Source organism: Spermophilus citellus (genome assembly GCF_964194105.1).
Source record: "Spermophilus citellus genome assembly, chromosome: 6".
NCBI classification, from domain to species: Eukaryota; Metazoa; Chordata; class Mammalia; order Rodentia; family Sciuridae; genus Spermophilus; species Spermophilus citellus.
This window is the reverse complement of record NC_138187.1, coordinates 29,002,322-29,029,745: the sequence shown is the minus strand read 5'-3', so window position 1 is coordinate 29,029,745 and position 27,424 is coordinate 29,002,322. Positions and strand designations below refer to the sequence as shown.

The 27,424-nt window shown below is 60.1% G+C and overlaps 1 protein-coding gene across 4 annotated transcripts; it reads right to left on the bottom strand.

The window, feature by feature from the left end:
• Window positions 1-1,623: 1,623 nt before the first annotated feature.
• RASA4B (RAS p21 protein activator 4B) lies at window positions 1,624-27,216 on the bottom strand. Of its 4 annotated transcripts, none has more exons than XM_081297313.1 (21): window positions 27,137-27,216; window positions 22,781-22,837; window positions 21,083-21,196; window positions 20,672-20,733; window positions 19,446-19,575; window positions 17,240-17,321; window positions 16,184-16,315; window positions 15,835-15,926; window positions 14,351-14,468; window positions 14,003-14,153; window positions 13,747-13,811; window positions 13,372-13,484; window positions 13,000-13,192; window positions 12,691-12,828; window positions 12,057-12,201; window positions 11,613-11,782; window positions 8,109-8,246; window positions 6,950-7,085; window positions 5,677-5,797; window positions 1,954-2,018; window positions 1,624-1,880 (listed from the first exon to the last, which is right to left on the bottom strand). In XM_081297313.1, the coding sequence occupies exons 1-21, from the start codon at window positions 27,199-27,201 to the stop codon at window positions 1,759-1,761; spliced, it is 2,409 nt and encodes an 802-aa protein (XP_081153439.1). In that variant the 5' UTR covers window positions 27,202-27,216; the 3' UTR covers window positions 1,624-1,758. The 4 variants fall into 4 exon arrangements, 3 of the variants coding, with proteins under 3 accessions (XP_081153439.1, XP_081153440.1, XP_081153441.1); XM_081297314.1 differs by having other exon boundaries at window positions 8,109-8,243; XM_081297315.1 differs by having other exon boundaries at window positions 13,417-13,484.
• Window positions 27,217-27,424: the final 208 nt, after the last annotated feature.

Genomic DNA, 27,424 nt, shown 5'->3' with positions numbered 1-27,424 from the left:
GGATGACAGGCATGTGACACTGTACCTGGCTACCCACCTCCTTTTTATGAAACAGAAGGCGCAATCATCAGATTGCTGAGACTGGCCTCCGACGTGTGTTCTTCCTGCCTCAACCTTGGGAGTCATTGGGATCACAGGCATGTGCCACCACCCCTGACTTCTGAATGTGGTTTTAAACATTCATTTGAACTTCTAACTGGATGCCCAACTCTTCCCTCCATGTGTCCTTATTTTGTGATCTTGGGCAAATTACTGCATTTGCCTGATGGCTTAAAAAACATAGAGCTGCTAACAGGCTGACAGGTGGAATATGTAACTGAATTGGCGCAGGTAAAATGTTGGAACGGTGCCCACTCGGATGCTCCTGCGTATTGGCAGCTGCAGCCAGCAGCCAGTGCTGGGATGGCAGAGGCTCTACAGTGGGGCAGCCTTGGGGGAGGGGATGTCCACTGAGTCCTACCCGGAGGCCTCAGGGGCTTCTCTGCCCTTAGGCAGGAAGGCTCCTCCCACCCTGCACCTGGGCTGCCCACAGCAGCAGCAGCCCGTGGTCCTGGTACAGGGCAGCACAGGAAGGGCGCATGGGCACGTGGAATGGGGCAAGATGATGACAGGGGCCCTGTCCCCTGTCACTCCAGCACCCCAGGACCAATGCTGCTGTGATCCAGAGGCCAGTTGTCATTGCCACGCAGAGGCAATGGGGGGTCCTCGTGGGCAACCTCTGGGAGAGGGGACTGGTGGGGCCTGAGAGGGATGAACCAACCAAAGGCACAAGTTCCCAGAATGCCAGGGACTCTGCCTGAGGAACCTCTGCTCCTATGACACAGGACGGGACCCCATTCACACTGTGACAGCAGGAATGGCCTGGGCCTCTGGGAAGGAAGGCGCAAGATAAACCCTGCGAGGCCAGAAATGGGTGACCTTTGGCATCTGGTGTCTGAGAGTGAAGGTGGCCACCTGCCAACGTGGGCTGAAGGCCTTGGACAGTGGTTCAGGGCCTTCTCCTCACCCTGAGCCAAGTCACCAGGACACGGCTGGGAGCTCAGCGTGGGCAGCCCCCAGCGTGGCCAGCCCCCAGCGTGGCCAACCCTGCGGTCCGGCTTGGCCTGGGTGCAGGAAGAGGGGTGGCCCTGCTGTGCAGTCTTCAGGACGCTCTAGGCAGGGGCTTTTGGGGAGTCGGCTTCAGGGAGACTGCAACTGGGAAGGGCTGGGACCTGTGGGGGCAGAGGAGGGGACCCAGGAGTAGAGGGGCTCCTGCCCAGATTGGGGGGGGCAAGAGTGGGCAGAGAGATGCACAGAGGACCTGTGACAGCCCTGGCTCCCCCCGATGCCCACTCCAAGACCCCCGAGCTCCGGCAGTCACAGCAGTTTATTGTTGGCTGTAGGGCACCTGGTGCCCCGCTCAGGGGCCAGGCGGGGGGGGGGGGGAGGGGAGCCACAGGGGTCATGGCCATAAGCGAGGGGGCATGGGGGGGCATGAGGCGGCCTGGTCTTCTGGGCCTGGACCCCCCAGGGCTGTCCTGGCTGGGTCTGTCCTAGGCAGGACAGGAGGGTCCCTGGAGAATCTGCGCTGCAGAGGGCATAGGGAGTGGCCGGGCCTCCCAGGAGCCACCCAAGTCCCCCAGAGTTCAGGTCAACCATGAAGGGCCAGAGACCCACCGAGGGGGACCAGGCTGGCCCCCAGTGGGGGTGGCTGGGCACAGAGCCCAGAGCACAGCATCGTTTCCAAGCGCCTGGCAGGTGGGGGGCTCCACACAGGCCTCACGTCTGCAGCTCCAGGAGGCGGCTGGGCTCTGAAGGGGGCGGCCCGGGTGGGCTGGCGCTGTGGGCCTCCCGGAGGTCCTGCAGCACCTGGAGCAGCTGGCCCAGCGGGTCTGTGGGGGCTGCAAGAGACGCAGCTGTGAGGGCAGCACTCAGGGTCTCGGGTAGACACGAGTCCCCAATGGAGAGACGTACCTTCACCAGAGCCCGCGGGCACAGCATCTGCCTCTGTGTCCCCACTCAGCTCCCGGTGCTTCTCCCTGGGGGTGGGGGGTGAAGGGTAGGTAAGGGTAAGTGCCACATCCCACCTGCCGGGAAGGCCCAGGGACCCCACGTGGAGGATGGGGCTGACTCAGTCTATTGTGGGGGAGACAGGGCCCTGGTCACCTTCCAGTTTGCCTCTTCCAGCCAATCCCTCTCCTGCCCCAAATGTGGGTCAACCAGAAAGTTTTTTTTTTTTTTTTTTTTCTTGATACTAGGGATTGAGCCCAGGGGCACTTAACCGCTGAGCCACATCCCGGCCCTTTTTTGTATTTTATCAGAGACAGGGCCTCACTGAGTTGCTGAGGCTGGCTTTGAATTCACGATCCTCCTTCCCTCAGCCTCCCAAGCTGCTGGGATTACAGGCAAGCCCCACCAGAGGCTTTTTACATACCAAACTCAACCTTGTCGCTTTGCCTTGCAGGGCCTGCCTATAAGGACACAGCCATCTGGGGCCTGAAAGTCCCTAGTGTCAACTGGTCATGAAATGGTGTTTTTTTTGTTTTTTGTTTTTTGTTTTTTTTTTTGTTTGTGCTGAGTGGAACCCAGAACTTTCCACATGTTAAGGGTATACCTCAATCAGAGCTATACCCCAGCCCTTAATCCCCCCCCCCAAGTTCCTTGCTCTTAATATTGACATGTTGTGACACCTGATGAGTGATAATAAAATATTCCGCATACACAAAGTGGCTGTCCACCTTACAGCCTGCTTTGTGAAATGGTCTGTCAGCTGACCCGGTCACCCAGGGAGTGCATGTCCTGCCTTGCCCTGGGGGTTCACAGATGCACACTGTCTCAATTGGACTGTAACATTGCCCACCCTGAGTTCCTAAGGGACACAGTGACAGCTGCAGTACAGTTCCGGGTCCCATTCTCTGAGAGCTGGGGGAGGGGCGAGCAGCCTGAAGCACCTCACAGGCCTCCCAGTCCGTTCTGGGAGGGACCCTCCCCCTCTGCTGGGTCTAGAAGGCTGCTCCCCGGGAGGCCCTCTGGGCCCTGCAGGGTTGGCCCCGCATGCTGTCCTGCTCCTCTGGGATGGGTATGTCATCTTTATGCCATGTCGTTCCTGCCTGGACACCCTTCTCGGCTCTGCCTTCTGCCAGACGTCACAGGACAGCTCTAGTGCCATCCGCCCCACCCTGCCCCCTCCGTGCCTCTGAGGGCCCAGTGTCCCCGGCACTGCTCTTGCTATTGGGATTGAGGAGAGAATGAGTCCTGCCTGCGTGTCGCTCACAGTGTCATCAAGAGACCATCAAGGAATAAGGACCAAGGAAACATCACTCGGTTCAAGGGTGACGGGTCCCTTGGGGTAACGGGTCAGGGGAGGCCTCTCTGACATGGTGGCATCAGAGTATAGGGATGGGCAAGTGAACACCTGAGAAGAGCCTTCAGGCAAAGGGCACAGCAAGCGCAAAGGGCCTGGGGTGGGGGTGGAAGACGAGGCTGAGAGGGAGGCTGGCCAGGGCATATGGGACTCGGTGGCCATGCTGATGACTTTGGTGTTTAAGTGCATGGGCAGCAGAGGCTGTAAGCAGGCAGTGCTATCCTTTGTTCCAGGTCTCCGAGGCCCGTGCCATGGGTTCTCTGGAGAGCAGATCCTGGGAGGCCGCCAGGGAGACAGTGGAGAGGCTCAGTCCAGAGGGAGAAAAGGGGTTAGATCTGGGCTCAGTGAAAATCAGGAGGACATTCAGAGGGTGGATGCAGAGGCCGGCGAGGCAAGGGATGGCCCTAGATCTGCAGCATGCACATCCAGAGGGCGGAGGAGAGGAAGGAAGGAAGAGCCCAGTGGGGTTTCTAGACATCGACACACAGCTCAGGGACCACTGGCCAGGGACGTGACTGACAGCCACAGGCAGAAGGCAGGCCCAGGTGTTGAGGAGGAGGAGGCCCGGGCAGGGAGCTGCCAGCTGCCAGGTCAAAGGAGGAAAACAGGGCGTGGACTGATCTGGCTATGTGGCGGTCACCTGTGACCTAGACAAGGGCAATCTGGACAGAGATGGGGGCAGAGGCTGACCAGACGGGCTGGAGAGAGAGTGTAAGGACGGGACGCAGGGACACACAGGGTGGCCAGGGCAGCCAAGCAGTGGCCTGCCAGTGTAACCAGGTCCTAATTCTTGGACCCTGGGAACGTGACCAGACAGGACAGAAGGGACTTTGCAGATGTGGACAAGTGAGGGATGGAGAGGTGGGGGGAGGAGCCTGGGTGCTCCGGGGGGGCTATATATGGTCACAAGAGTCCTCAGAGGAGGGAGGCAAGAGGGGCAGAGAAGAGGATAGGAAGCAGGGGCTAGATGAGGCAGCTGAAGGGTAGGGACAGGCACAGGCCTGAGTCAAGTGGCTTTTAGAAGCTGAAAGAGGCCAGGGATTCCCCCTCCAGCCACCAGGAGGCGCCGGCACTGCGGACACCCTGACTGCAGCCCGGGGAGACAGCTCGGGGAGACACTGTACTTGTGGGGTCCAGAACCCAGAGAAGGAACCTATTCCTTTCAGTCGCAAAGTCCGAGGTGACAGGTTGATGAAGTCCCCGGGAACTAACGCAGCCTGGCACCGTGGACAGGCGGCTGGTCTTGGGTCCACTCCTGGGTTAAGCGGGGATGGTGGGGCGCTGACCAGGGATGGCCGAGGGTTCTGCAGTTTACATGGGGAGGCGGGAGGGCAGGGGCCAGGCTGCAGCCAGGGGCCAGTGGGTGACTGGAGAGCCACTTCCCGGTGGGGGGGGCGAGATCAGTGAGGAAGACACTGCTGTCACAGTCACTGCCCCAGGTTGCAGGTCAGGTCACTGCCCAGCAATGCCCATGTAGAGCCACCAGTCCCTACTCAGGGCTCAACCGCAGCCCAGGGCAGGGCAGGCACAGGGTCAGGTTCAATGGGGACAGAAACTGGGGGGTGGGGTGGGCCAGGGCCACACCGAGAGAGAACAGGTGGCCACAGAGACAAGACTGCTGGGGACAGCAGCCCTCAGGAAGCGAGTGCCTCTAGACAGACGGGGTGAGCTTGGGGTTTTGAGGGAGGGGCTGCGCCCTAGTGAAGGATGGGGAGGCCCAGCCCCACTGTGGCCAGGGGGTCAGAGCAGAGGGCTGTGGGTGAGGCGGCCCCATCCTCAAACACCTGCAGCAGGCCCCACCCTGGGAGGCCCCTCAATGGGGCCCAGACATCCTGTTTTCAACTTCATCCTGTCTGGGCTGGGACGCAGCTCCGTGGGGCACTTTCCTGGCACGTGCCAGGCCCCCACACCACACACACACACACACACACACACACACACACACAAATTAAGCATCTTTCTAGCCAGGACTGAGAGCCATGGATCAGCAAGACAGCCAGGAGCTCAGAGCTGGCCTGTGTCCTGGGGCCACTGTGATGTCCACCCAGGGCAGGAAGCAGCCATGGCCCTGACCCTTAGGGCCTAAGACAAGCCAGCCTCCTGTTTCAGAGAGGCCCTCTTCAGACACGGCTGGGAGAGAGGAAGGTGCTGGTCCCCAGTAGAAGAAAGGTGGCCAGCCACCACAGAGCAGCGCTCAGCCCAACTCCAGCCTTGGCCCTGGCCCAGCTCATTCCCAGGATGCACCGCTCTATGTGGGACCTGCTGCCCCTGGCCAGGGACCCCCAGGATGCCCAGCTTCCCGGGGACCTCCCGCCCCAGCAGGGCCTCCTCACCGCAGCACAGCCTCCACACCCAGCAGGTGCCGGTAGATGAGCTGGGCCTCCAGGTCGTGGTCGAGAGGGTCATTCCACTCCTGCAGGGTCACCCGTGACCGGGTTTTATCACAGCCCCGACCTGGCAGCAGGGGGAGGGCAGAGTTACTAGAGAACCACCAGCCACTGCCCGGTGGTACAGACAGGGAAACACGGCCCTGGGAGGGACGGGGCTGGACGTGGGCAGGGGCTGGTGTGCAGGGCCCAGGCCCTCCAGGTCCCCACCCCTCTGGCTGCCATGGGCCTGGGCTCCTGAACCACGGGCTGAGTGGCTGGAGCTGGGATGCAGGATCCAAGCCAGGGAGCTGTGGTTTCTAGAAGGCCACCTGCCCAGGGGCCGAGGGAACTAAGATCACAGTGACGGGCCCCAGGGGCTTTGAACAAGCCAACCCTGCTACCTGCCCACAGTCCCAGCTTCTTCCCTGTAAAGTGGGACACTAGGCCCTGCTTCATGGGCTACTTCACCAATGACAGTATTGTTGCGATGGTCACAGCCACAGGTCAGGCCAGTCGGGTGGCCACTCATGCCCTACTAGTGAGCCACAGCCCACCCACTGCTCAACTGCAAGCCCAGGGCACGGCTGGCGCAGGTGGCCAGGTGGGTGGCCTCTCCTGTGCTATGCCCGGGCTGAGGCCGGGGGCTCCAAATGCTGAGGCCACCATACGGCAGGAGGGGGTAGGGAGGCCCCTGACGTTCCTGAACCACTCTGTCCACCAGCGGAGCCTCTAGCCCCATGAGACTGTTAATTAAAATTAAATAAAGTTTTTTAAAAATTCAAAACCCCGTTCGCTGGCCTCCCTAAACACATTCAGTGCTCAGCAGCTGTGTGCTGTGGACACGTACTACTTCCACAGTCACCCAGGGTTCTAGATGCCCAGGGCCCAGTCCCACCCCCTGCAGCTCTAGTATCAGAGCTGTGCCCACTTGGGTGCCCTCTGGCATCAGGAGCAGGGGACTCCTCTTCCTGATGTACAAGAAGCCTCTCTGCAAGGGCAGGTCCCCAGGACTCCCTGTTCCAGGAGTCTGGGAAGTGCTAGGTTAACTGGCTTCCAGGGCAGTTCTGGAGCTCTGAGGTCCCTCGGAGCCTCGACCTGTTCACCATGTAAGCCACACACATCAGGTGTCCCAAGCCACCTGGTCACGGAGCCCTCTGTTCCCAGAGCACCTGGAGAGCTGGCTTTCCTGGAGTTGATCCCCTCCACAGACACAGAGCAGGGCCTGGGCCCCACCCACCTGTCTTGTCCTTCTGGTGGCAGCAGCTCCACTTGTCCCCGCGGAAGACGCCGGGGTGGTAGGTTCCCAGCAGGCCACTGTTGTTGACGCTCACCTTCCGCAGCGCAGACAGCCACTGGTTCAGCTCGTTCACACACTGCAGGGACGCAGGCCCAGAGTGACCACCGGCCCAAAGTGACCACCGGCCCAGAGTGACCACAGGCCCAGAGTGACCGCCGCAGGAGGCCTGCCCTCCCCAGAGCTCCTGCGCCACCTGGACACCAGGGTTCCCATCTGCCCACGGGCAGCTTGGGGACAATCAGGGAAGGCCAGCCTTCCCCACAGGGTCACAGTCACGCCGGGCACTCTGGAGCTGTGCTCCTGGGTGCTCTGGGACCTGCTAACTGTGCGCGGTGGCCCTGTCACCACTTTTTCCCTGTGGCTCTGGACCCTGACCCAAAAGGGAACCCTAGAGGGCAGGGCCTGTGGGATGAGTCTGTGACCTCCCCTGCATTGGCCCAGGACTGCTGTCCCAAGAAGAAGCCAGGACCCCTCACCTCAGACCTCCTGCTTGTTCCCTGTGTCTTCACCCCAGACGTAATGTCCCTGCTCAAATGCCACCTCCCTGATGACCCCGCATACAGCACAACCACCCCCACTCTCAGAGTCCTTCAGTCCCCCTTCCAGGCTCCATCGCCATGGACATTTAAAATATTCATTTAGTGGTCCACCTCCTCCCCCAGAGTAGAAGCAGGAACCTCTTCATCTGCCACAGCATCCCTGCACCCAGAATTGTGCAGAACCTAGGAGATGCTCAATAAATTTTGTAGGTTTTTTTTTTTGGGGGGGGGCCAGAGATGAAACCCAAGCCTCACACATGCTCAGCACGCGTTCATCACTGAGCTGCACCCCAGCCCTTTTGTTTGAGTCAGGGTCTCCCCAACTTGCCCAGGTTGGCCTTAAACTTGCGATCATCCTGCCGCAGCCTCCCAAGTTGCTGTGACAGCAGGGGTGCACAGCCAAGCTCGGTGCCATCAATATTCTTAAGTGAATAATGACTTAATAGGGCCACCCAAGACCCCACCCGGGATGCCCAAGCCAGACATGGGCCATGGTGCCCAGGGACTCAGACCCCAGGACAAGTGCACACCCTCTCCCTGCACCCGTCCCGGGGCTGCACCTTGCACTGCAGGTAGGCAGTCTGAGGCCGGCCGGCCTCGTCCGTGTAGATGACCTGCATGACGTGTGAGCTGCTGAAGCTCTTCTCCTCCACCTTCTCGGCTGCCCGGATATTGGCGAGCTTGATGAGGGTGCTCTTCTAGGACAGGCAGGGGAAGGGGCTCAGGGCTGGGCGGGGCTGCTCCACTTCCTGCCTCTGGACATCAGCCTCCCTTCTGTAATCCCAGGGGTTGGCATGGGAGACCAAGTGATGATTGCTCCTAGGGCCCAGTGAGGTGAGCAACCTCAGCAGGACACAGCACCAAGCCACTGGGAGGGGAGCAGCCTCGTTCCCTGGGGTTCCCAGCAGGTCTTGGAGGGTGGAGCTCGGGAATAGCATCTGGACCCAGCATTGCCAGGACTCTTGAGGTCCCACACAGGCTGTGCCTCTGCACTGATCCATGCCCACCTGCTGTCCCTGGCTCTCAGTCCTTTCCAGCTCCACCCCAGCCACTATTGGACCTGAAGACACATGCATGGGACAGAGAGAAGCTGCAAATCCAGATAACCACATCCCTGAGGGGTCCCCAACCTGCCAACGCCAAATCTCCACTCCCAATCTCTCACCCCAGCTCTGTTTTTTATTTGTTTGAGACAGAATTTTACTATACTTCCCAGGCTGACCTCAAACTTGTTGGCCTCAAACTTGGAACCCTCCTGCCTCAGCCTCCCGAGCAGCTGGGATTACAAGCGTGCACCATTGCACCAGATTTCTCCCTGACTCTTGAGTACCTTCCCATAAATATTCACGTGAGGAGGGGCTGAAGTTGTGGCTCAGTGGTAGAGCACTTGCCTAGCATGTATGAGGCACTGGGTTGGATTCTCAGCACCACATATGAATAAATAAAATAAAGGTCCATCGACAACTAAAAAAAGTTAAAAAAAAAATTCACTTGGGCCCCACAATAATGCCCAGCTGAGGTGTCCCCCCGAGGGGAGGCTGTGGGTAGCAGTCCTGCACAGGGATCCACAGGACACGCCCACAGAAAGGCGGAGCTTTATGCCAAGGAGCACAAGTTGGCCCAGACTTGAGGACAGGATAAGGTTTTGTGAGGATATGGGCACTTCAGTGGTGCGGCACCCCAGGGATGGTATCCACACAGAGCTAAAGAAGCTGGCCAGCGGGAGGCCAGGAGACCAGAGGAGATCTGCTCAGACCAGAAGGGCTGGAAGAGTGCTGCAAGCAGGGACAAGAGGGGCTGATGCCCAGCTGAGACAAGGACCACAGAGAACAGCAGGTCAGAGGGCAGGTGTGCAGACATCGAGATGCCATTACAGTGGAATATTATTCAGCCCCCAAAATGAATTCTGTCATTTGCAGCAACAAGGAAGACACTGTGTTAAGTAAAATAAACCTGGCACGGAAAGAAAACACCACATGTTCTCGCTTACAAATGGGGAAAAAAGAAGCCATTAGAGTGGGGAGGGGGAATGTGCAGAGGAGCCAGATACGGGCAAATACGGACACCTGCTGCCACCGAAACAGAATATGGGCTACTGCAGAGGCCGCTGTGATGGAGCATGCCCCCGTCACCTGGGGGACCCTCAGGAACAGGCCCTGAGGTTCTGGCCTGGCTCACCCTTGAGCACTGGGTTTATCAGTGTGACCTGAGGAAGAAATGGAGAGGACCTGAGCCAGCTAGAGCCACGGGCAGAATTAAACAGGACCGAGCTTATGAAGGAAAAAATATTAAGCCCCGCTCTTCAGTTTTTCTTTCCTGAAAAAAAAAAATTACCTGAGTCTCAGAAGGTTGAATTTGAGTCTATTGTGAGACGTAACAATAACAAAACAGCCAAAGCAATACTAGTAGAGGTATGAGAGCCAGAATCAGGGAGGGGATTATCCAGTCTGCTCTTCAGTATTCAGATAACAACCGTGTGCACAGTTCCAAATGCCACAGTCCAAGAGGGAACTTGGCAATGAAGCATGCAAGATATGGAAAATGGGTAGAAAGCTCAGGGGTGCTGGAATTCCAGAGACCACACTTTGGTTTACGCTCTCTGCTACACTAAGGCAGAGTGGTCGAGCCGAGACCAGAGAATAAAGCAGACTTCAGCTCAAGGTAAGCAACTTCCCAACAGCTGCCAAGACAGAGCAGGCTATGTTTACCAGGTGAGCTCCCTGTCATCATCTCTGGTGGCACACAAAGTCTTTTGGGTATGTTGGTGGGGTGACCCGTGACCCACATGGGGTTGGACAAGACACTCTTCGAGATCCCTCCCAGAACTCAGATGTGGCAATTCTACACCCCTGCCTCTTCCAGGGAGCTGTTCCTGATTGTCCCAGCCTTCCTCTCTAGCAGTCTTTGTGAGCCCAGCCACCGCGTGGAACCTGGCTTGCTCCTGCTTCAAACACGTCCCCAGAACTCCAGAGCATCCGCGCCACTGGTGACCATGCAGTCAGCAGCATCGTGGGGAGGACAAGGGTGCAGGGAGGCAGACGTGTGCCACCCCTGATCATGTGGCTTCAAACAAGTCCCTTTGTGCTTCTGAACCCAGGTTTCCATAACTGGGAGTAACACTGGCAATCTGGCCAGGTTGGAGAGGAAGACTAGGGAGGTGTGGGATGACAGGGCTGACCACAGCGAGCACCTCCCGGAGTGGTCACCATGAGGGCCGTGAGGGCTCCTCACTACTGCTGATTCCTCAGGGAGAGGTGGGCTTCCCCAGGAGGCAGTCAAGGGGAAGCCCTATGCAGGGCAGAAATGACACCTGTGGCCTCAAATGTCTCATCAAGCCACCTAACTGTCAAAGGCTGGTAATTGACAGAAATGGGGACCAGAACGAAATAATGCCTACGAGGCAGGATCTTTCAATTTGAAGGTCAAGAATCATTATGGTAACCTGGGGGTCTTTGGTAGAAGAGATGCTGGGCCCCTCAGTCAATTCCTTGAGAGCAGCAGGTGATCAGTTCCTTCACCTGCTCCAGGCCACACCCACCTGCTCAGGGCTGGGTATGGCACCCCTGCTGGGGTTAGGTGAGCCATCAAGGGGTCAACAGGTCCATCAGAAAAGCATGCTCTCAGCCCTTCTTGGGATGAGGTTAGGACCCTTGGAAACACTGTCTCCTTAAATCTCAGCAACCTGGCAAGTAGGCACGATTATCCCAAATTTACAGGCTGAGACACCAAGAATCAGAGGGGTGACACTTCTCCTATGTACACAGGCTAAGCAGGGCTGGATACCAGAACTCCATGCCTCCCCTGGCTCCTCTCAGAACCTTTAGTTCCTCTCTGCTTTCCCAGAAACACCGCTGGAGCCCCCCAACCCCAGCCCAGTGCACCAGCCGCGTGCCTGGAGGCAGAAGCCTCCATCCTCCTCCGCCTTGACTACCTGAAGCCCAGACACCAGATGCCCAGCTAGCCAGGCTTCCTTCTCCAGGGCAGGTGGTCCCCTGGGGTGGGCCAGGGACGGGCACAGGTGCCTCTTGTCTTCTAATTCCTCGCCAGCCTCCCTCCTTACCCACCTTGGAGCTGGGCGTCTTGGCGAAGCTGAGGGCTTCGGTGGTGAGGGAGAAGTGGAGTTTCTTGAAGGAGGAGGACGTGAGGGGGCCCTTGCCCTTGGTCCTGTGGATGAAGAGCGTCCCCTCCTTCACAGGCGGTGCCTGCAAGCTCAGGGTTCGCTGCAGGTCCAGCTCTGCAGCCGGGGAGTAGGGCGGAGCAAACATGAACACGAGGCTGTGGGCGGGGCCACGGGCGGGGCGGGGGCAGAACAGCAGCAGGCGGTGCTACGAGAGATACCAGCCACCATGGGCGGGGCCTTGGCCCCGGGGCGGAGCAAACGTGAACTGGAGGCGATGGGGGAAGCGGTAGGTGGGGCCACGAGGCACAGGCAACCGTGGGCGGAGCCACTGGCCCGGAGGCTCTGGCGGGGCACTGAGAGCTGAGGCCACGCGCAGAGCAGGACTCACCCTCCTTCTCCTCTATGTCCACAAGCTTGGTGATAAAGTCCTTCAGCTGCGCCACACCCTGGCGCACGGTGGGCTGTAGCGGCTCCATCCAAGCTTCTTTGGCCCTGGAAACTGGCGTGTCCATGTTGCCCACGTTCTGGACCGCCTGGGGGGTGACAGCAGGAAGGACCAGGCTTCGCGGGGGCAGGGACCTGACCACTGTTCCCCACCCAGGTCAGGCTGTAGAGGCAGAAACAGCAGAAACCCTGCCCATGGGCCCACCCTCGCCCTATAGGGGATCAGGGGTGAATGGATCATGGTTTGGAACCTGATAATTAAGACCCTGGAACCCAACCTATTGGCCTTCAGGCTTAATATCAGACTGCTGCACTTGGTGGACAGACAGGTGCAGCCTGGGGGTAAGTAGACCCGGTTGAAAGGCCTGATTCACCTGACAGGCCTCGGGTTTCCTCTGTCCCTCAGCAAGTCATTCCCTTATCTGTGATATGGGGCTCAGTGGGGGTGACCACGAGAAAGCCTTGTAAAGCCCAGTTCCATGAATGTATCAGGGCCAGTGGGGGACGCACTGTGGTCCAGGCCAGTGCCCCTATGCTGTATCCAACCAGCCATCCCGCCTCTGTCCACAGGCCCGCACCTTGGCCAGCAGGAGCAGCGTGCGGCTGGTGCGGGCGTCCGCGTGCCGCTCCCGCAGGTGAAAGAGCTTGGGTGACATGATGGCAGGAGAGAAGAAGCGTAGGCACAGGAAGCTGGTGACTGCGATGAATGGCACGTTCTGGAGAGGTTTGGAGAGTGGGGGCTGGATTCCCCCTGCCCGGGCTCCCGACAGTCCGCTCCCTTTGGCCCCGCCCCCGCCCCGCCTTCGGACCCGCCCCCGCTCCGCCTCCGCACCGGTTTCTTCCCCACCCCGTCAGCTCTGACCCAGTCCTGCCGGCAGGGGGCGCACCTCGTACTGGGCGCTGGGAAAGCGCTCGCGCACGCGCCGGAAGAGCTGGCGGAAGGTGGCGCGGATCACCGCGGGACAGGCGCGAACCGAGCGGCAGAGCGCGCTCAGCAGCGCCCCTAGGTGGGCGCGCAGCGTCTGTGCGCTCTGCTCCAGCACCTCGGCCTCGGTCTGCGGGCGGTGCAGCCCCGAGCACCTGCGAGGGCCGGGGCAGGTGGACAAGACCGCCGCGGTCAGCGCCCGCACACGGACAGAGAACACACAGATGGGCAGAGCAACACCCCGTAGATCCAGGCAGAAAGAGCCGTAAACACACACTTGCAGAAAGGCAGATTCCCCACCGCTGCGCCCCCCAGGGATTCCCACCAGCCTCACCCTACATCCTTAACTTCCACTTTGCTGGGGTCCAGCTCCACGTACTTCTTCTCTTCAAACACTCTGTCAATGATGGGGCCCAGGACGCCGTGCAGATACCGCATCCCTGCCACCTGGGGGCCACCACGAGCCGCACTGGTCAAGACTCCCCGGTCCAGCTGCCCACTATCTCCCCAGCCACTCCGTGCAACATCTGCCCACAGTATCCATCCAGGATGGGGCCAGGTGCACAACCAGGTGACTCAACACACTGCTTCTCCATAAATGAGTGAATGGAACTCTTATGCTTTTGAGAGCACAGAGATAAAACTGGCCTTTCTAAACCTTTGTGTCATGTCACCTACAAGATGAGGATGGTATACCAGGTAGCCTCACCTTCAGGAAAGATTCCATGGACTTTGAGGCCAGAGAGTTGCTTCGGAACAGCGTGTTGGCCTCACCTACAAGCAGAGGTCCCAGTGGGCAGAGGGCTAGAACAAGGCTTGGGGGGAGCAGGAGAACAGAGGACCTGGGGGCTCCCGGCCACCTCCCAACCCTGTGCCACCTCTGCTCTCGCCCTCTCCACTGGACCCATCAGCCTGCTAAGAAGGACCCCCTCCCCTGTCCAGTGTCAGCTCCTCCCCGGCCTCACTGGTTCGCCCCAGCTCCAGCTGGAAGAGCAGGTCCAGAAAGTCCTTGGCCAGCCCCTGCCCCAGGAAGAGCTTGAGCAGGTTGGTGGCCACCTCCTGGCGACGGTCTGTGCTTGTTGTCTCCTCAATGATGGGGATCAACTGTCCTGGGCCCTGCAACAGGCCGCAGGGGAGGAAGGGCTGGGAGACCCCCGGGGAGCCCAAACCCTCCACTCGAGGACCTCAAGCATCATGGCAAGGGTGGCTGAGCCCTGGACACTGGCCAGCCCCATGCCGCTGCTCTGCAGGATGGGTTTAAGGCAGGTCCACCGGCCCTGGGCCCACCCACCTTCCCCCAGGGCCCCCCTCACCTGGGTGCCCAGCTTCACCTCCCGGCACAGCAGCTGCACCAGGGGCTGGTAGCAGCGCGAGGGCAACACCACCTCGTCCCGAAGTCGCACCTCCAGCTGCAAGGAGCCCAGGCTGCCCCTGGAATGGGTGGCCTGTGACCTCTCCACCAGGGAGGCAGGCCGCCCTGGGCAGCAGCACACACACACACCCCCCGCAGCAATCCCCCCCAGCCCTACCTGGGGACTTGCCTCCTCAGGCCAACCTCACAGTCTCTCTGCCCTGCCCTGTAGTTGCCCTGCCCCTGGCTCTGTCTGCCCTTTTCTCCCCAAAGCCCCTCCTGCCTCAGTTCTCAGGGACTCTATCCTTCCTCAAGGCTAGCACCCTGCTGCCTCAGACTCCTGCGGCCCCCAGGCTTGGCTCAAGTGGGCACACCAGCCTCCTCCACCTCGAATATGTAAACTCCCGGGTGGGGCTGGGGGCGGATAGCTCAACGGCAGAAGCACTTGCCCAGTATGCACAAGACCCTGCGTTCCATCCCCAGGATCACAAGAAACTCCCAGAACAGCACCTTCTCTCTCTCTCTTTCTCTCTCTCTCTCTCACACACACACACACACATACACTCCTTACCCCAGAAGCAAATCCCCAGTCCCTACGACAACCTGCCAGGGAAACTGAGGCTCAGGCAGCTTAAGCAAGTTGGCACAGGAGATCTGACCTCTAAGCATCTTTGCTCGAACCCTCCTGGTGAGGGTGCCCACAGAGGCTTAACCTTCTCCATGCCCCCGCCCACACACAGCTCGGGAGGTCAGTAGGTTGCGCTGGCCAGCACACACCCCGCACACAGCAGAAGCTGTCAGAGGAGACCCTGGGCCACTTCTATGGAAATGCTTTGGGCTGGACACACACCCGGCCACCTGCTCCTTCCTGTTAAGGGTATGCATGGAGGTGGGGCATGGGGGACCTTCTGCAGGGTGACAAGGCAGAACCAGCCAAGGGGTGCAAGTAAGCCAAAGGACTTCCTGGGCAGGGATGCCAGATTTAACAAAATAGCAACACAAGACAGTTAAGTTTGGAATACTCCATGGTCATTCCTGCATCATCTGGAACTCAGTTTGCCGGGGTGTCCCGTCTCTCTCTGGCACCCTGTCCCTGGAGAAGCTTGGGGAGGGGCTTAAGGCTTATGGCTCTGAGAGACTGACTCTAGGACTTGCACCCTGGTCTGAGGCCTGCAGAGAGGCCCTTAAGGGAAAGCATCTGAGGGCTTGTTCTAGAAACTGCCAGAGGCAGGACAGCTGTGTAACTCGGCGCAGGACAGTGGGACAGGACAGGCATGTAACCCGGCGCAGGACGGTGGGACAGGACAGGTGTGTGTCCTGCCTGGGTGAGAAGGGCCTGCCCGGCTGGCAAGGACTGGAGGAGGCCCTGGCTGAGCCCCCTGCCCTTCTCCTGCCTGGTGGCCAGCAGCCAGCCCTCAAATCTCAGAGCCGCCCCAGGGCACTCACCCGCCTCGCTGGCTCTTAGACTGGTCGGGCTGCAGCCGGAACCAGCCCTCCTCTTGCTGGGCTGCATACAGCCTCTGCATGTTGACCACCACCTGGGGACAGGACAGATGGGGGCTGGGACACTCAGGCCCCTCCCTCCCAGGTACTGTTCTCTTGGGGGAAAGGCACCTTCCAAGGGCGCCCGAGCACCAGCGGCAGTTGGGGGGGGGGCTGCTGGTCCTGGGCTTCCTGGGCGCTCCTCTCTGGAGAAACTGAGGCAGGTCCCTGAGGGTGGGACGGTGGGAATGGACACCGGGTGCAGCCTGGGGTTTGTGTGCACGTGCTTGAGCGGGGAATGGAGGGGTGTTACCTTGCCCAGGAAGTCATTTCGGCTGACGAGGTCCCAGTCCCAGGCCTCAATGCACAGAGCCTCCGCAGCCCCTTCCTCCAGCTCAAATTCAAATGTCTCGTTCCATCGAGGGTAGCAGGATTTCTTCACAACCTGTTCACAAAGGGGCAGGGGTGGGGCTCCCTCGACAGGGCTTCCCAGGCCCAGCCAAGGGCAGAGTCGCCCTGGACACTGTCCCTGGCTCTGCAGTAGCAGAGGTGAAAACTTCCTGTCCAAAGCCGAGCACAGAGGTGCACACCTGTAATCCCAGTGACTCAGGAGGCTGAGGCAGGAGGATCAAAAGTTTGAGACCAGCCTCAGCAACTTAGTGAAACCCTACCTCAAAATAAATAAATAAATAAATAGGGAACATGGCTCAGTGGTAAGGTGCCCCTGGGGTTAATTCCAAGTACAAAAACAACAACAAAAAGCAACCTTCTGGACTGGGGTTGTGGCTCAGTGGTAGAGTGCTTGCCTAGCAGGCATGAGGCACTGGGTTCGATTCTTAACACCGCATATAAATAAACAAAAGATTCATCAACATTATCCATCCATTAAACAAAAAAATTAAAAAACAAAAAACAACCTTCCTGTCCAAGACCACCCATTTCACAGATGGGGAAATAGAGGCCCAGAGTGGCAAATAGAATTGTCCAAGGCCACACAGCAAAACAGAAATGGCACTGAGAACCTGTATCACCCTCCCCCAGGTCTGTGCCCACCACCCTACCATCTCCTGGAGGTGACAAGAGGAGGATGGGAAGCTGTGGCACTTCAAAGAGCACCCTCACTGTGCTGTCTTGACCAACTCCCCGCCCTCTCCAGCATGGCCAGGCATGAAAGGAGTTGGCAACAGAAGGGCTGGGACCTGTTCTGTCGCCTCAGAGGGGATGCCCCACGTCCCTGAGCCTCATCTGGAAACTCCAGTTCCAACCTGGCTTCTCAGATGGTGGAGAGGGGGCGGGTGGCGAGGGCAGGGCTGGTGGGGGAAGAGTCCCTGGGCCTCCCCGGCCCTCCCCAGCCCACCAGCCTCCTCACCGAGGTCTCCTGTGTCCGGCCGTTGTAGTGCACTCGAACAAAAGGGTCAGATGCACCATTCCGGTCCTTTGGGGCTAGGTCCCTGATGGTGGGATAGGGACAGTGGATCACCCACCTGTCACCTGGGTCTGCTGCTCCAGCTTGTCATTGCTTCGAGGTAAACACACCAGGCTGGAAAGGCTTGGGCTCATCCTGTCCCTGGCAAGCCGGCTGTGGACAGCACCTGTCCCCTTTCTGAGCTCCTCTTCCCACAGCGGTCACCCCCTGTCCCCCACATGGCCAAGAATGCCCCATGGTGGAGACCACGGCTCCCTCTGACTGGGCAGCCACAGGCCAGCTGCTGCACTGACTCTGGGGTGGGGTGGGGGGAGTGAACCCACCCACTGTTCCCTGGGCAGTCCTGGGCAGGGGCCCCCTCTGAGCCGGTCTCCTCATTAGTAAAATGGAGAGGATGAGACCTGCCCCACTGAGGCCTACCGACGGTCCCCCTGATGGAGGTGGGCGAGGTGCAGGCCCCGTCAATCACCCTTTCCTCTCTCCATAGACGGATCTTTACAAAGCCCAAATCTGGCCCTGGCGCCCCTAGTGGAAGAACAGAGTCCACCCTTCTTCTATCTGCTGTATGTTTTAGTTTGAAGCCTCTTAAAACTGTCTAAGGAGCTGGGGACAGTGGTGCACACCTGTAATCCCAAAGGCTTGGGAGGCTGAAGCAGAAGGATCTCAAGTTCAAAGTCAACCTCAGCAACTTAACGAGGTTGATTTTAGGCCCTGAGCAACTCAGTAAAAAAAAAAAAAAAAAAAAAAAAAAAAAAGACCCTGTCTCTAAATTTTAAAAAATAAAAAAAAGCCTAAGGGGCTGGGGTGCGTGCAGCTCAGGGTACAGCGCTTGCCCAGCCTGCTAGAGGCCCTGAGCTCCATCTCCAGAACTGCAAAAATGGAAAACACAGCTCTAGTAGAACCCCGAGGTTTGGCCTTGAGATTCTGCCCAGAGCAAGGAGAAAATGTTCTGTTTCCCTGAGCAGCAAATGAGCCTTCTCATGCTACTGCCTTGGGACTCCATGAGACTCACTGAGGACAGCAGGGAACAGGTCCCCCGCCCCTGGCTCTAAAAGGGGCTGGGACCACCACTCCCCCTACCAGGACTTGCTAGGAAGCAGCTAGGAAGCCAGCCACTGGGTCCCCCACAGTCTCCAAGAGGAGAGGGCTGAGAGAGGCGGTTTTTGGAGAGAGGGTGGGCGGGGGAGAAGGGCTTTGTGATTCCCATCCCCAGGGATGGGGGACTGGAGCCAGGGACAGCAGCCTGGGATTCCAGGGCTCACAGCGTGTACATGCACACACATGTGGACACCAGTGCCCCAGACAATCTGGTGCCAGGCAAGGCTGGGAACAGAGGAAGTGGGTGGGCAGGGGCTGGCGGGCGGGGAGGGAATGGTAGAGCATGGGGGCGGCTCTGCCATGTCCACTGCCCCAGCCCTGGGGCCAAAAATAATGCAGGGGAAACCACAGGATGCCTGAGGTGTCCATCACCCAACTCCCCTCCCTGCAAGAGAGACATTTTCCTGGGGTGGGGGACCCTCATTCAGGATGCTAGCTAGGCTGCCCACTGGCCCAGGGACAGGGGGACTCCAAGGAGAGGGTTTGGAGCCAGAGGGGAAGCTGCTACTTAAGGACCGTGTGTGACTCACACCGGCCCCAGACAGGAGTGGGGCCTGCAGCTAAAAATACCGTGGGGGCAGGGGGATGGCCCTGCCACAGGTGACTCAGGCCCGCAGCCATCCAAGCCACTGTCCCTCCTGGAGACGAGCGTCCCCACCCCAGCACACACACTCCCCATGTGGAGATCCTCAGCAACTTGCTCCTGCAGGACCCAGGACCTGCACCTGCACACTGACCAGGCCAAGTTCATGCTGGGGTCAACCAGGGGCAGCCCAGCGTCAGCACTGGAGCATCGTCCCCTGCACCCCCATCCCTGCTCCAGGGTGCCCGGAGCTCCCTGTCAGAACACTATCCCTTCCCTGAAGGGCCACGCCCTGGGGTGGAGGTCACCCAGGTGACATCTTGGAGTCAGGAAAGCAGCCCCAGAGCCTCTTAACAGCAAGCTCTGGCGGGAGGTGGCCTTGGGACCCAGGCATGGAGCAGGGGAGGCGGCCCGCCCTCCACACTGGGCCCAGTGTCCCAGGCCCTGTCCCCCTTCCCCACACCTCACCTGGCCTCCAGCACAGAGCAGCGCAGCCGACGGGCTGGGGTCCCGCGCACCACCTCCAGCCGCAGGTGGATCTCGCCCTGCACCTCCTCGTCAGGGTCGACCTCGGTCAGGTGGGCCCACCCGGTGAAACCTGAGGGGCTGAGGCTCAGCCAGGGGTCTGGCCCATCCCTCCACCCTCGCCTCAGCCTCCAGGGTCCCCTGGGAACCTCTCAGACACCTGTGAGGGACACAGCTGTCCCAGGACAGCTGGAGAAACTGAGGCCCAGACACTGAACAGCAGCAGCTAGGATGGGAACCTTGTTGGGCGACCTGGGGCCTGTGGACTCACTCTGCTGCCATCAGCACTGGGGGGTCCTGGCCCTGACTGGTCAGGGGCTGCCTCTCGGTCCTCATTTTCCCCACCTTAAAATAGGAGGCAGAAGCTCCTCTAGGGCTGCTGGGGGGATCTGAGGCCTAGACAGAGAAGTGACAAGGGACCCCAAAAACAGCATCACTGGGCACGAGGACCCCAGAGGGGCTGCTGGGGCTGTGGCAGAGGCAGCCTCTGGCCTGGCAGGTCACGAGGCTCCATGAGTCAGCAGAGCCGGCCACCCCCACAGGCCCGCTGGCCCCAGGCTCACAGACAGGAGCAGGTGTGTATGGGGAAGCCGGCAAGGGGGTCACAGGGACTCAGACACCCAGGAACTCCTCCTAGTCTGAATCCTCAGATAAGCCCAGAGAAGGCAAGACCTGCCTATGGTCACACAGCAAGGCTGGGGCAGGGCTGACACCTGGAAACAAGGTCTGCATCCCGCAATAATCCAAGGGGTTCTCCAGCCTGGATCAGCCGAAGGCCAACCTCCCCAGGCTTGGGGCAGACTGCAGACGGAGGGGACCCCATGACGGGAGAAGCTGGCTCAACCGAGGAAGGCTCTGTTCACCTCGGCAGCAGAGTATCAGGAGTCCCTTCCTCTGCCTGCACGGGCCTCCAGTCCCACCCTGGCATCCCCTCTTTGCCCTAGGGGAGGTTCAGTCCCAACCTGGGGCCCAGGACATAGAGCCAGGGGTGCAAAGGACGGCCAGAAGCCCAGGCTTCAGAGAAGGATGGCAATGACTCTCCCTGAGCTGGGGACGTGTGGGAGCCCCCAGGGAAACCTTGCAGTGGGCGGGAGGCCAGGGCTGGGCAAACCAGTGGAGGCGGGTGGGGGGGAGGCAGGAGCCAGGGGGACTCCCTCTCTGGATCTTACCCTTCGGGAGGGAGGCCAGGGTGTCCCTTGTGAGGCAGACCTTGCCGATGACATCGTCCCGGCTACAGGGGGAGATGGAGTCAAAGCCAGGCAGGGCCCTGGTACCCGCTCCCTGGGGGCCCAGCACCCCACCCCACAATTTCAGGGCCCTGTGGGGAGTAGTGAGCTTGGACCAGTGGAGCTGGACCTGACCTGGATCCCGGGCATTCTCCCGGACACATGATGCCCCTGCACGTGGACCACCAAGTACACCCACGGAGGTGCCTACCGCGTGGCCCGGGGCCGTTCCACCGTCACACCCGCTGCTCACTGTGCTCACCTGCACATGCGCACACACACGCACAGGCCCTGCCTCCTCTCAGGCCCACAGTGGCCACCTGCCAGCCCAGCTGCAGAGCCGGACACACCCACCTGAGTGCATCCTCGTCCAGGACGTAGAAGGCCACGGCGTGGAAGGTGGGCGGCAAGTGCACTTGATACTCCTCGCCCCAGAAGGGGCACAGGGTCTTCCACACAGTGGCTGTCCTGCAGGAGAGGACCCTCAGCACTTCCCAGGCCACCTCCCACTCGGGGCAAGGGCAAGGCGGGGCCGTGTGAGTCACAAATTCTCCCACCCCAGGTAACACAGGCTGTGTTGACACCTCCCCGTCTCAGCTCCCACTGTCCACCACCAGTCTGTACTCCCTGACCTTCCTCTCTGTCCTAGATGGGACACAGGACATTTATGTATGGGACTAGTCCCACAGTTGGGAGCAGCTGGCCTCAGGTCACATAGCCGGAAGCCTGGCCGGGCACTGTGGTGCACGCTTATGATCCCAGTGACTCAGGAGGATTGCAAGTTTAAGGCCAGCCTCAGCAACTTAGCAAGGCTCTAAGTAACTTAGTGAGACCCTGTCTCAAAACAAAAACCAATGAGGGCTGGGGATGTGACTCAGTAAAGTGCCCCTGGGTTCAATTCCTAGTGCCAAAAAAAAAAAGTGGTGGGAGCTAAAAACCTAGCCTCACCCAGCTCTGGCCAAACCTCTAAGATCAGCACCTTCAGCTCCTGGGACTCAGCAGGGCATATGACTGAGAGGCTTGGATGGAGGCTGGGGTCACCCCCTCCCAGGCTGACCACTTCTCAAGCCCTGTGGACTCTGGGGCCTTGGTTTTCCTGTCTCAGTGCTGAGACCATCAGAGCTGCCACGCCCCTGTCCCTGCTTTCCATCCATGGCCTGGAGAAAGGCTGGGCCACTACTTGCAGGTGGGGAGGAACTGTGAGTTGGTGGCCTTGGCTGGGGTCAGCAACGGCCACTCCATTGTGCAGAGTAGGGAAGCCGCTCTGGCCACAAAATTAGAGGCAGGAGCCTGGGTGAAGGAGGGGATGGACAGCAAAGACCCAGCAGACAGGCAGGGCATCGAGGAGACCCGGTCCTTCTGGGCCCAGAGGGAGGCAGGCCTCACTGGGGGACAATCACAGGAAGGAAGGGCCCAAAGTCAGAGCGAGGATGGGGCAGGGGAGAGGGGAGGGCTCAGCTCCAGTCTTCCAGACTTGAGACCTTGTCTGGCTGTGCCACGTAGGTACTGAGAGGTGTGACCTCGGGAGAGTCACTCAGCCTGAGCCTCAGTGGCCTTATCTGGGTGGGGCCTAATGACTGTGATGCCCTGAGATCTAGCCAAGGCTTGGCTCCAGGCCAGAGGGAGAAGTGCACTCTAAGTGACAGCACTGTGACTCTTCATCGTGATCCCTCTCTTGGGGGCTGTGAAGACTGCAAAGACCAACAGGCGGTCTAGGCCCTGGGTGGGGTGCCCAGAGGGCCGCAGAGACCAGCACGAGGGTCAGGCATCAGCCAGGCCAGCTACAGGGGAGCCTTCGAGTCTTGTCTTTTTCTTTTTCTTTTGTGTCTCTCTTCTCTTTGTGGCCCTGGGGATGGAACCCAGGGCTCCACGCATCCTGAGCAAGCGCTTTACCATGTGCCATACCCCCCAGCCCACAGGTGGCTCTTCTCAACTTCCAGCTGATGTGTCAGGACACAGGCGGGTTGGGGACTCCAGAGCTGGACTTCTCTGGGAGGAGCAGGTGGTTGGAGAGGGAGCTCAGGGGCCCTCAGGATCCGGGCAGGGCTGTACCTGATGATGGGCTCATTGTCCACCTTGACGATGCAATAGGGGTCGCTGCTGCCGTTGCTGTAGGAAAGACAGACAAGGGGCAGAGCTGGTGGGCGGGGCCTCCTGGGCAGCCCCTCGTTCTGCCAGCGACCCTGGGGGACCCCATGAGGAAGACAGTGCCAGTGAAGGCCGAGACATGGCACCTGGATTGGAGACCAAAGGCTCCTCAGGCCAGAACATGCGCCCACCCTCGCCTGGGAGAGGTGGTGGGGAAAGGCAGGGCCCCGGGAGGCTCCTTCCTACCCACCTCCACCTTGCCCCACACAGTGTCCAGGCAACAGCCCGCACATGCCAGCATCCCAGCACTCAACACGAAAGTCTTGCCCCTTACTCTCCCCTCTGAGCCTTTGCTGCTACTGACCCTGCTGCTGGGACTGTCCCCAGGCCCCTCCTCAGCCTCAGAGACAGCAAGGGCTCCCCTGGAGTCCTGCCATCACCTCCACTGTCTCCTCCCAGCCCTGGGAGTGAGCCTTCCGGCCTCCCCCACATGCCAGAGCTACCTGAGGATAGAGACTACTTCTGTGTCACAGGGCCCAGGACAGGGCTTGGCACAAGACAGGGCCTCCCCAGGAGTTCACTCACTGACTGAATGAATGAAGGAGGGAAGGAATAAGGGAACGGTTCCCCAGCCCTATTTGGGTCCCCCAGTCTCAGATGGGTGGGGGGTTTGTAGGGTTGAGAGGGGCCTCCAGCCAGCCCAGGGTGCTTACTGGGCAAAAAGGAGGAAGGTGCCCACTGTCTAGAACTGTCCCTCAGCCTGGCCTCCAAAAAAAGGAAGTACATTTATATAAAATCCCGCTGCCACTCGCCAGTTCTCTAAAGGAGTTCTTCCGGCAGAGGACTCCCCGGGGCAGCAGCTCCAAAGGCTCTCATGACCTAGGAAATATCCACCAAGCCTGATTTGGCTTCTGTAAAGCATGAACTGCCAGCCCAGCACAGTGACCTCCCCCACGCCATCACCCAACAGCCCCTCCTGGGTGTGTGACCCCAGCCTGCATCTTGCCAGCCCAGAGCTGGGCAGCTCCAGGCCTCAGCCAGGCCCCCGCGTGCCCCTGGGCTGGGCTGGGCTGCAGGCCCCAGAACTACACTCAGAAGCAGCAGGCGGAGGTCAGTTCAGGCTGAAGCCTAAGGGGACCTCTTTGGGCTGTGTCCCATGGGATAGTGTCCCCTCTGTCCTGCTACTGCCTGCTGACCTCAAGGCCCCTCAGGGCAGGGGACCTCTTGCTCCGCTCAGCTCCCACTCTGAATGGATGCAGGGAGAACGCTGAGGCTGGCAGGCAGGGTGGCCTGAGTGGGCACAGGCTTGGGGGCAGGGGCAGAACATGCACAGGGCTGTGCTGACTCGACAACTGGACCAGAGGGGTGGGAGGGGACAGTGTCAAGAGGAGGCTGAGGCCAGGTGTAAGGACCTGGGCCCAACTGCATTGCCTGATGAATTCTTGGTGAATCCTGCCCACATCCTCCACCTTAGGCTGGACCCTCTCCTGCTTCTCCTTGCCCCAGCCCGTGTCCACTGGCCCCGTCTGGCTCCTTGTGGGCCTCTATATTTAGGGCCTTGGCAGTTTCTAGGCTGAGGAAGAGGAAAGAGAGGGCAAACCCCAAAATAGCCCTGGGCCTGTCCCCAGGGCCACTGGATGTGGGAACCAGTGGGTCACTGTTCACTGTGGGATCCAGCTCCTGCCCACTGACCTAGGTACCAGGGATGGGAGCCAGCCGGGAGCATGGCTTTTTCAGAGCAGGCAGGCTCTGAAAGCTGCTGGTGGTAGAGGCATCTGTGTTCTGGGCCCTGCGGGGTAGAAACTCAGGAACGGCAGTGGCAGGAGGAAGGGGCAGCTGTGCAAGGAGGGGGTCCCTCTCATACAGGCTGTAGCCAAGATGGCCACCAGGGAGGTGGTGAGCTCCCCATCCTCAGAGGTATGCAACCCTGGCTGGCTGGGATGTGGCTCAGGAGATGGGCCCAGGGGTGGTGAGGCACTGCAGGCCACCTTGCTGCCTCCAGTGCTCGCTGAGGCCTCCCGGGATCTCCAAGCCCCTGGGAGCCCTGTAGCCAATGCTCTGCCTGGGATCTTGAGGCTCAGGCCCCAAAACCCCTGCAACCTTGGTCGGGAGAGGGTGCTTGGCCAGTCAGCAGTGGAAAGAGTGGCTCACTTCTCTGCTGTGGGACCTGAACCTCAGCTTCCTCATCAGCCAATTCTGAAATGTAGCTCACAGGGTTCATGGAGGCCTAGGGGAAGGTCCCTGACTCTCCTCTCCCACTGACCAGGTCCCTCTGGCCACCCACAGTGCCAGGAGGGATGAGTCACAGTGTCTGCCCTCATAGTTGGAGGGGACAGGCAGCCCCTGAAGGGGTGGCTGCCACACCAAGGGCTTCCTCCAGCTGACCCAAATGCTGGAGGACAAGAAGCTGGGCCATGAACCTTGCCTGGGGCACCAGGGAAAGCCCTGGGGAGGAGTTTGAGAAGAGACCTGAAAGACCAGCAGGAGCTGTCCGCAGGGCTCCAAGGCCACTCAGGAAAGCAGAAAACCCCAACAGGGCTTCGAAGGGCGGGGCCCACAGGCGCAGGGTGGAGTTTATGAGATGGCTCAGACCTGGGTGTAAGTTGACAGGTTAGAGCTGTGTACACCAGCCACCTTGGGGAAGGCGGGGAAGAGATGGTGAGCGGTGACAGGAGAGGTGAGGGACAGGGACGGGGAACAGGGTGAGGAAGGATTCTGGAGGCAGAACCAACAGGATGTGGACATCCTTTGCCCAGAGTCCCTAGCTGTGCAGGGGACAGGGAACACCAAATTTGGCCTGCCAGGTGGGCACAGCCCAAGGGCTTCATGACTCTGGACTGCTGAGAGCCCAGAGCCTGGCACTAGGGCCAGCTGCTGGGTTGGGAGGGAGGCGACAGACGGAGGGACCGCTCCTTCCAGCCACCACCAACCAGAAGCAGCCAAGATGACCTAGTTATCAGTGCCAGGGTGGGGGGTGCTTGAAGGTGGGGCTTGGGGGCTGACACCCTTCTAGAGACCCATCTCACAGCTGGTCGGCCTTCCACCACAACAGACCTCATTCCTAGCCCCCAACAGCTTCCTCCCATTCACAGAAACCCACCTCAAATCGCCCACCCCCCTCCCTCCCCATTGCCATGGCAACTGCTGAGCTCGGCCTCCTCAGGCCCAGGGGGCCTTGAACTGGAACCGCTCCCAGCGCTGAGCGTGCTGGGAAGCTTACCCGGGCCACTGTTTGTGTGTGCCAGAGAGATGCCCTGGCTCCCCGCTCCCGGCTGCAGGCTCCACTTCTCTGCATCCGGGAGCCTGCTGAGGAGCCCCAGGGGCAGGAAAGGTCCAGCCCAGCAGACTTTGGACCCTGGGCCTCCTCTGGGATCCCCTTCCCTCCCTCCCTCTTCTTCCAAGCAGCCAGTGCCCCTCCAGCTCTGTGCTTTGCACCTCTCCTCCGGGGGATGGGGGATCGCAGAGTCCTGAGACAGAAGAGGAAACGGAGGCTTCCCGAGCAAGGAACTGCCTTCCGCGGCACAGAGGGAAACCCCGGGCAGAGCTGAGATGGGGAGCCAGGGGTCCCACAGCTCAGCCCTGGGACACAATGAGAAAGATGCAAGGGGCCCCCGAAAGCCCCCCAGATCGGGCCAGGGACCTGTCAGCAGCTCTTAAGAGCCCTAGATGCAAAGCTTTGTAGCCAGGATTTCATGCTTCTGATCTCGGTTTTCTCATCTATAAAATGGAATGGTGAGCCCAGAGTGCTGGGGGGCTGTAGGGATTAAATGCATTTCTCAGGCAAAGCAGGGGGCTCAACACCGGGCGCCCACACCCTGCTCATCTTGCACCAGTCCTGGCCTCGAGACCCGGGACAGCCCCTGGCCCCAGCGCAGGTCAGGTACACACTTCGGGGTACTACGGGCTCCGGAATTAGGGAGGAAGATCCCTGTTTCTAGGGGGCACCCCACCTCTACCAGCCACACCCTGGGTAGTTCTCCCTACATGTCACCTCCGTACTGGATCCTGTCCTACCACAGACCGTTCCTCGGGAGCCGCTTCCCCGGAGCTACGCTAAGCCCCTGAGCGATCCCCGCCCCCTCGTCACTCCCCCAGGGCTCACTGGCATTCTCCCCCTATCGCCACCCCTATCCGAAGCCCGCAACAAATCTTCTCACTGTCCCCATTTTCTCTGCCAGTCCCCCTCGGGGGGCAGCAGTCGCCACGCCCTCACTACCCTTCCACTTGTGGGCGGGCCGCGTGGACCCCGGAAAGGTCAGGCGTAAGGGGGACAGTTCCCCTTCCCGGAAAGTTGGGGCGCCCACCCCTGGCGGCGCTCACATGTCCTTGGCGGGCAGGTTCTTCCCCTCCACGATGCGGATGGACAGCGAGCTGCGCTTGGCCATCGCGAGCCCGTGACGCGGGGGCCTGGCGGGTAGAAGCCAGACGCCAGGGTCCGGGGCAGCCGGCGGGCGGCGGGCCGGGAGGGGAGCGCGGGGGCGGGGGATTCGCTTCCACTTCATTCACCCCGCCCCCGCCCCACGTGCGGGGGACACTGCGCCGGGCGGACCAATCAGTGGCCGGGGTTCCCTGGTGGGGCAGGGCCGGATCAAGCAGCTGCACTCATTG

Coding starts and splice junctions, on each gene's coding strand:
- RASA4B (XM_081297313.1), bottom strand. CDS start 27,201: ATGGCCAAGCGCAGCTCGCTGTCCATCCGCATCGTGGAGGGGAAGAAC. Junction 22,838..27,136: donor AACCTGCCCGCCAAGGACAT/GTGAGCGCCGCC, acceptor TCTTTCCTACAG/CAACGGCAGCAGCGACCCCT. Junction 19,576..20,671: donor CCTGGCCTCCCTCCCGAAGG/GTAAGATCCAGA, acceptor TCAGCCCCTCAG/GTTTCACCGGGTGGGCCCAC.